Source organism: Limulus polyphemus, unplaced genomic scaffold, assembly GCF_000517525.1.
Source record: "Limulus polyphemus unplaced genomic scaffold, Limulus_polyphemus-2.1.2 Scaffold5949, whole genome shotgun sequence".
Lineage (NCBI taxonomy): Eukaryota > Metazoa > Arthropoda > Merostomata > Xiphosura > Limulidae > Limulus > Limulus polyphemus.
In genome coordinates, this window is record NW_013671559.1 from 47,979 (window position 1) to 57,531 (window position 9,553).

General features: G+C 35.6%; 1 protein-coding gene across 1 annotated transcript in view; it reads right to left on the reverse strand.

The window, feature by feature from the left end:
- LOC106473177 (synapsin-like) overlaps positions 1 to 7,394 on the reverse strand; it is a 12,933-nt gene extending 5,539 nt beyond the window's left edge. The window contains 1 exon segment of the mRNA XM_022401666.1: positions 7,322 to 7,394. Within this exon segment, the coding sequence (XP_022257374.1) occupies positions 7,322 to 7,394 (73 nt within the window).
- Between the last annotated feature and the right edge of the window lie 2,159 nt (positions 7,395 to 9,553).

Below are 9,553 nucleotides of genomic sequence, written 5' to 3' on the forward strand. Positions count from 1 at the left end.
GACCCTCAGATTGCGAGTCGAGTGCCTTAACCACCTGGCCATGCCGGGGCCCCGTTCTAATCTTACCGCTGAGTCACTGGTGGAATTTTTTAAAGTAAAAAGCACACGCAGTAACAAAAATGTCGTGAAAAGTAATAAAGAAAATCATAGAATTGATTTAAAAATATTCTCATAACACTTAGCTTATTGATAAGTGTTTATACTTTCTGAAATTATATACTTTTAAAAGTCAGTGAAATATTTCTCTCATATTTCACTCAAACTTCCTGTTCAAGTTCAATATGGTTTTGACGTCACTGATGAATAACTTACACATCGCAACCTATATTATCAAACAATAAAAGATTACTATGTTTTCGACATGGTACATTTCAGTAAAAATGCTGAGGTGTGTGTGTGTAGCGGCAACTAGTAAAGCGTGAAGCGCGAGCTGATGAGTCACGTAACACTTGATCAGATGTCTTCACGTAAAATGACAACAAGATTTTGCATAATTCAAACAGGAAGTTACATCATAGTAACTAAAACTTCCTTAATCCTAAACATTACCTCACAGTTCCTGGTGAGAACGCTATGTCGTTAGGACTGAAAATAAATAAATAAATGTTGTTGTTTCACTGAGTGATAATTTCCCAAACTTAAGAAGCTAAAGATGAGCGAAGTGTAGTAGATCCACGTGAAAAATGTGTGACAGAAGAATGCCGTAAAGAGTCACCCTTGGGGTGATCTACTCTCTGAGACGATAAGAATGAAGTACGTTCAACATGGGGAAATTTGACTAAAGGTACCTGATGATGACAAAACCTTGTCGAAACGTTGTACATTTGCTGTTATGTTAAACTTATATTAAAGTTTTTCTTCATTACCCATTCAAGCCGTCTCCAGCCATTATTAGATTGATTGTTCGTTGAATTTCGCGCATAGATACTTGAGGGCTATCTCCGCTAACCGTCCCTAATTTAGCAGTGTAAGACTAGAGGAAAGGCAGCTAGTCAATCAACACCACCCACCGGCAGCTTTTGAGCTACCCCTTACCAACAAATAGTGGAATTGACCGTCACATATAACACCTTCGCAGCTGAAAGGGCGGGTACTTTTGGTCACGAGATTGGAATCAGTGGCCCACATATTGGTAAACTGATAAGCTAAGAATGTTAGTCAACAGCACTCACCGCCAACCTTGACAGGGTGAGTATTAAAACTCAGTGAGGTCGGAATTAGTCTGATATAAAAGCCCCTCCCTTCCCTGGGAATATTTGAATACTTCTGGCTTTTCTTTAAAATAAAAAAGAATTGAGCTTTGGAATTTCTTCTTGAAGCCAAAAATAAAGACGCATCTCTTTCGTGTCCCAACTAATTTGTAACAAGCTCATTCAATGTTTATAATAAGTTATCCATAAAATAAGTAAACTTCTAATTCTCTTACACGTTCCATAATATTTAATGAAGTCAATCTTATATCTAGTTCGCCATGACGAAATAAAACACAAAACTCTTCTTTCGTCACCAAAAGTTAACCTCATTAATTTATACGACACCAAATATCAGCGGAAATTAAACCTGAATTTTCAGACTTCCCATTCACTTCCGGTGGGATTCGCATATTGAATCATATTGAGCAATTTGATTTTTATATATTTATATATATTTTTTTTTGCTTGTTATAACACACACTCCGCCCCAGAAAAAGAGGGGGTCAAATCACCCATTTTCTGTGTAAATACATAATCGGTCCTATCGGTGGTTATTTGTTTACTTTTTCAAACGCAGACTTCACAATGGGATACATGCAATGCGCTCATATCAGGGATCGAACCCTGAATTTTTTGTTATAAGCCCTCGATCTGACCGCTAAACACTGACTGGTTGGACTACCATGATTCGTGGAAGTATAATACTGACTGTTGTTTCTCAGCGGTACGACAGAGAATTATATTTATTTGGAAAAATTAATAATCTTAAAAGCAAATCAAATTAATCGTTTCACGACAAACATTGTGTATATAATATTAACCGTATACGCGCAACGTTATGTTAAATGTACAAAATTAATTGGGTAAGATTAAGATCTTTCGTAGATGCAAAATTGATTTAGAAGTAGTTTGTGAACTTGATAATATAACACGACGTTTTTAGATATAAATACTAAATATTAAACTAGAAAATATCTGAGGTGATGTATGAATTGAAATGTAATTAGATAGATATAGGTTCAACCTCCAAATTATTAGAAACACGAATAAAGGAACGTGCAAGTTTATTAACGAACGACGAAACTCGTATACGTGATAGCGCGTTTGTTTAATGTGACGTTGTCGTACGTCACTATATGTTTAAAATTCTCGCTAGAGGTCGTGGTGAGAAGAGCTGTACAAAACCGACGTTATTGATTAATTAACAACTGATCGAAATGGGTTCACCAATACTGTTACTAATTAAGTTGTTGGCTAACTTAAATGTTAGATTAAAATTTTGAAACATCAACCAATTTTGGAAATTGAGGAACAAACCCTTGGCCTCAAAGCAAACTGTAAAATTCAAATACCTTAGACACACACACAAAACAACAACAAGGAAATGATATCGTGAACAGATAATAATACATGAATCAAAAGGAAACTGAAAGTAAGCAACTCGAACCAGTGAACTAAGAAAATAAACTAACCCTAATAATAGACAGCTAATATCGTAGTAACGTGATCCAAACCCTAATAATAGACAGCTAATATCGTAGTAACGTGATCTAAACCCTAATAATAGACAGCTAATATCGTAGTAACGTGATCTAAACCCTAATAATAGACAGCTAATATCGTAGTAACGTGATCTAAACCCCAATAATAGACAGCTAATATCGTAGTAACGTGATCTAAACCCTAATAATAGACAGCTAATATCGTAGTAGCGTGATCTAAAACCCTAATAATAGACAGCTTATATCGTAATAACGTGATCTAAACCCTAATAATAGACAGCTAATATCGTAGTAACGTGATCTAAACCCTAATAATAGACAGCTAATATCGTAGTAGCGTGATCTAAACCCTAATAATAGACAGCTTATATCGTAGTAACGTGATCTAAAAACATAACATTTAAAAATGAACAACAAATAACAGCAAGATCTAATGAAAGACAAACTACTAACACGTCATCGACACCAGTCAGGTGTGACGAAGTACACCAGCTATAACATTGTATTGAACATTTTATGTGGGAGTATACCACAGATGGTGTGAGGCTGTAGGTGGTATATGGTGTGAAGCTGTATGTGAGATATTTGTGTGAAGCTATATATAAGGTATGGTGTGAAGCTGTATGTGAGATATTTGTGTGAAGCTGTATATAAGCTATGTTATGTTATGAGATATAGTGTGAACTGTATGTAATATATGGTGTGAAGCTGTGCGTGAGATACGGTATGAAGCTGTATATAAGATACGGCGTGAAGCTTTAAGTAAGATGTGATGCGAGAAGTACCAATCACGTTTACATAAAACACGAATAAACTAGAAGATATCCACTACTTGTAACTCAGTTCTTCTTTGGATTCACTCTTCCATCAGGAAGAACACTTCGTCGTAAACGCGATGACTGACAAATGTTGTTGATGAGTTACTGCCTACGTCCATCTTTTTTCAATGTTAGTTACAACACATACACACACACAAAAAAGAAACTTCTTATTCGGTGCACTACTTGTGGTACGTCACCGACTCTGTTTCCACTCTAGGTGAACAAAGGTCATCGAGAAGAGGTCACCCTATGTTAATATTAAGTGTCTTAACAGAAGTAAGGGCGTGGTTTGTCGTTGGAACCATTGAAGTACGAGAGTGCTTCCTTTCACCATGAAGTACATCCGGGATTACTATCAGCATTCTGTGACGTACAAAGTTCTGGTATCAGACACTGTAGCAAATAATAATAAAACAATTAACAGACGTTTGTGGGTCTTGGAGGAACAAACTTTTAGCGTATAACATTATGTAACAGCAGAGTTCCGTGTGTTTTAAACGATTGTCGGACATTTTTCTTTCCTTCTTTTCGCCTTCATTGGTGCAGCGGTAAGTCCGAGGGTTTCTAATGCTAAACATTGAGTTTCAATACCCGTGGTGGGCTCAGAACACATATAGTCCGTTGTGTAGCTTTGTGCTTAATTACTAAAAAAAAAAAAAAAACTTTCTTTTTTATTTCAATAAAAGGGCCAATTTTTCTCATTGGCTAGCGCGATACTTTTTTTTTCCGGAGAATCTTTTGTAAATATTTTTTTTGAATTCAAAGTCGTTAAGAGCGACGTGTAAATACAAGGTAATAAGACTAAAATAAGTGTAAACAGGCAAGGGAATATCACTGACTGAACAAATAAATAAAGGACAACGCCACTAACACAAATAAATAAACGTTTAAACACAAAGGAATATCATGAATGTAAAATTCGTTAATAAGGAGTAATAAATATCACTAACAAACGTATTAACACAAAACGTATACATGTAAGATAATTGTGTTATTGTTTTTTAAGCTACACAATGGGCTTTCTATAGTGTGCCCACGAGGGGTATCGAACCAGAATTTTGGCGTTATAAACCCTCAAACTTATCGCTGAGCCACCGAGTAGATTGTTATATAACATCAGTAACAGGAACGAATAAACAAGGGGTTATATTGTTAATGGAAATATATACGTGTAAGAAATGAGTGCTGTCCATTGTGGGCATCGAAACCCGAATTTTAGCGTTATAATCCCTCAAACTTACTGATGAGCCATTGGAGAACTTATAAGATTATATCATTAATAGAGATTAGATACAAGCATGAATGAGTAGAATTTATAATGAATAGGAACGTTTCTGTTATCTCTAGGTGAAAGTCACTGATAACGAGAATGTAAAAGTTTCTACAAAAAAAATATTCTGTTTGGACAGATTTCTTAGTCGACTCATGATTTAATGATCACTCAGATGAAACGTGAATTATTTCATTTGTTATTACTGTGTTGTATGTCAAGAACAATAACATAAAATACAACTTAACTTAGACCTATCTATTAACTCAGCCTCCACGTTAGGCCTAGAGGAAACATTAACGTTATAACTATCAAAGTAAATCAAAATCATATATTCACATACGAGACTGGAGAATTCATCCTGAAAGCCATATTTTGGTGTTTATTGACCATAAACTTGACACATTGCCTCACCTTCCTTCATAATTTATTTGGTGTTTATTGGCTATAATACATAAGTGTGACACATTATCTTATCTTCCTTCCTTTGTAATCGAGATAAATGATTACATTTTTTATCTAAACTTTTACTAGAATTCTTTGTTTTATATTATATATAAATAAAACCTTCGATTTTCCACTTCTCGAATAATCATTAAACTTCAAGCACCAGTAACCTTTTTTTTTATATTCAGTGTTGATTCTTATTTTTTAAATTGGATCGGAATGGGTATGAATGAAGCTCTTTTTGGATCACAAATAAACGTTAATTCTAAGAGTCGTCATTACCTTTGTATCAATGTACATTGTATCAACTAATCTTTTAATGATTGTAACACCGTATCTCACGTGTAGAATAAAACAAAATATATTGATACAGACTGTACTAAAGCCAAAATAATGCTTGCGTTATACAACAAAGTACAACATATGGTTTCCACTTTTGGAAAATATGCCGTTACTTAACATGTGCATTATTACAGTAACTCCACAATTATTAAACTGTGTCATATAATACATTTACAATAGTGAAGATTGTTTGTTTGTTTGTTATGGATTTCGCGCAAAGCTGCGCGAGGGCTATCTGCGCTAGCCGTCCCTAATTTAGCAGTATAAGACTAGAGCGAAAGGCAGCTAGTCATCACCACCCACCGCCAACTCTTGGGCTACTCTTTTACAAACGAATAGTGGGATTGACCGTCACATTATAACGCCCCCACGGCTGAAAGGGCGAGCATGTTTGGTGTGAGAGGGATTCGAACCCGCGACACGCAGATTGCGAGTCGATTGCCTTAACCACCTGACCATGACGGGCCTTTCACGTGCAAAATTACTACATTACTCTCACATGTCAGTCCTGATGGAAAAAAAAAACAACATTTGAGCTAACCATTACAAGTAAATGTGAATCTCAGATTTGATAATTATCGGCCGAATTTTATTCACTTATTATTGATCGGCGAAAGTAAAAAATAAAAACAAGTGTTCCCTGTAATAATTATAAGAATAAGTAGGGGTTCAAATATTCTTTCGTATATATATATATATATATACCTTTACACTAATGTTGGGTTGGACAAAATAGTGGAAACACCTCTGAATTTCTATTAATGCGAAGTTGGTCCAGAACAACCATACATTACAACATTAACGCGATGAGAAATTGATGAAACAAGGTGTTGTCCATGAAACAATGATATTTTGACCACTCGTGTATCAAAGCGTTTTCTACTTGTTGAAGCCTGCTTCTAAATTTGGTTTCAAGAACTGACTATTGATATTTGATACCATTTTAAATCTGGTAACTGTGATAACCAGGTTTGGTGCCAAATATCTTCCTCTTGAGCCAATCTTCAACAATTCTAGCAGTACGAACTAGTGCATTGTCTTCCTGAAACAGAGCAGCTAAGCTTGGGAATAAAGTGTTCATCACAAGATGAGCCTGCTCTGCAATATGGTTTAACAAAGCAATCATCAGCAATAATCGAGCAAATAGGCCTCGAGATCTTCCAACCAAAACTATTAACAACGTCTTGGAGTACCCACTGTGCTTTGATGACATAAAAATTTAAGGTTGTAAGCTCCTACTTGATGAAAAAAAAAATGGTAAAACATTATTCCTCTGTCCAACTTATATTTTCTGGGCACCATTTTACTTGGGCATTTGCGTTTGTTTGGTGTTATTAGAGGTTTCTGAACGGCAGCCCTTCCATAGTAGGCCTTCGAGATGTTTTGACAGAGGTTGGTTATTGTAGCCTAACGTTAAGTTCTGCGTACATTTTGAACGTTGTAATCTTAAATTGGTTATTGTAGCCTAACGTTAAGTTGTGCGTACACTTTGAACGTTGTAATCTTAAATTGGTTATTGTAGCCTAACGTTAAGTTGTGCGTACACTTTGAACATTGTAATCTTAAATTGGTTGTTGTAGCCTAACGTTAAGTTCTGCGTACACTTTGAACGTTGTAGTTTTTTACGTTCGTCTTTGCGCCCATTTGACACATTCTTTATTCCAGTTAAGTCGGACAAATCGCCATTTTGAGGGTAAGCCGTAAAATAGCCGTTTTGAATGTCAGTACCGTTTGTTATGGGCTAACATCCAAAGGCATTGCCGCTAGTTTTGGGCTTATTTTTCTCGCGAGACTTGGCAACACTGCCATCCTCATCCATCGAGATCGTCCATTTACATTTCTCGACCACTATTACGTTTGTCTGATGAGTGGTTTTATTTCTCTATATTGAAAGCAGTAGTATCCTATTATTACACAAACATATTCAAGAGTATAGAATAAATCAATGCACAGTTAAGTTACCATATGGCTATACTCCTGTCTTATTGAAGACTCCAAAACCTGGAGTTAAATAGGTGAGAGAGTTGTTTCCAAATATATTGTTCAACCGTTGTGTGTATATATATATATATATATATGTATAAATCAATCACTAGTTCGAGTACTACACATTCCATTAGGCCCGGCATGGGCAGGTGATTAGGGCGCTTGACTCGCAATCTGAGATGCGTCAGAGTACGTATGTAGTTTAAACTTTACACTCCTTCTTTGAAAAAAGTAACCCATGAAATATTTGGTAAATTTAGAACAGTATTTAAAATACAACAGATTAGATCGTTAGTAAATTTAGAACGGTATTTATAAGACAATTAATCTTAAGTAGTGGTATTTATTTGTTTAGTTTTGTGTCCAAACTAATTTTTGTTCAGATGTTTTGCCCTCGTGTGTGTAACTGGTCAACAAATTAATATCTTATATACAGATAGAAAGTTGTTAAATGAATAACACCTCAGTAAAGTAATAAAAAATATATGTTCTAATTAATGAGTATTAGTATATAACTCTTAAAAGTGTCGTTTTAACAGAAATTGCCCTGTAGCAGAGTTTTGAATTTCGGAGCAGGCGAGTTGGGTTCGAATCCGTCCGATACCACAAAACATTCTTCGCACTTTAAACTGTGGGTGCGTTATAAGAATGACAGTCAAACTCTTGCCGTGTATTATGGGTGGTAAGTCGTTGCTGAGTGGATGTCTTCCCTCTGGTCAATAGTTCAATATCAGGGACGGCGACAGATGACCTTAGAAGCTTTACCATATATTCAAGTACAAATTCTACGTTATATATGAGAAAAAAAAAACACTTGCATTTACATCTCTGCCTCTTAAGAAAACATCCAGGCTTATAGTTGTTGCCATTATGAATCGCCTGTGTTGTATTTGTGGCATTCAGAGTTTACGGAACATTTCAATGGGACAAGACGAACAAAAAACTTTTTCTTTGAATTTGGATTTTCTGAAGCACTGGAATAGAACCAATTCTCAATTTCTTTTTTTCTTTTTTTTTGTTATTGTGATACATCCGCAGTACAGCTCTTGGTTCCTCCGCGGGGCGTAATTCCCGGGTAGTCTTACGGGCGTAACAAAGCATGTTTACCAGTGTGGGAACACTATTTGAAAATACAGACAGGACAAGATGCACTTCGACCTCTCGAGCAGCTGTGACTTATGGACACCTTTAGCTGGGTTCCACTTCAGCTTTGAAAACTTATACAGGAACACCCTTTTTCTTGCGGGGAGGTCTTACTAAAATATTGTTTTTATTATTATTTACTAGGGTTTCTGTAAGCGAAACGCTGTTTTAGATTAAGAAGAAAGAAATGTCCTATCTCATTAATGACAAGGAACTTAAATAACACAGACTCATAAAACTCTAACTCGGCGAATTTAAAAAATCTAAATTAATTTGTTTGTAGTTGCGCACAAAGCTACACAAAGGGCTATTTGTGCTCTGCCCACGACGGCTTTCGAAACCCGGTTTCTAGCGTTGTAAGTCCGCAGACATACCGCTGTGCCACTAGGGGGCCTTTAGTATTAAAAAAAATAATAATTGTATCCGCCATTTTTATTTTGTTTTTAACAATGCGACACCTAGCGTGACCTACACTAACACGTTTTACGGTTAGAAACCTTAAAAAAAAGGAGAGAGACGAGAACGTCAGTGATAATAATTTTTTGATTTAGACGACTGGAATTATTTTAAACACCCAGTCAAGCATGAAACTAAATAAAACCGTACTAAATAAAACAACTCCAGATTCATTATCTGTAACGAACTTTTACTCAGATTAAAAAAAAAACTAAATTCACGAGGCATCATTGCGCATATATAATAATGCATAATTTCCATCAAGTATGAAACTATATGGAGTAGCCATACCGTACCACGTGTGTAACAAAAACACATGTGCGAAACTCTTATCTCAACATTTTTTTTTTTTTTATGCTTTGAGACAAGTTACACGAATTTATACAAACACAC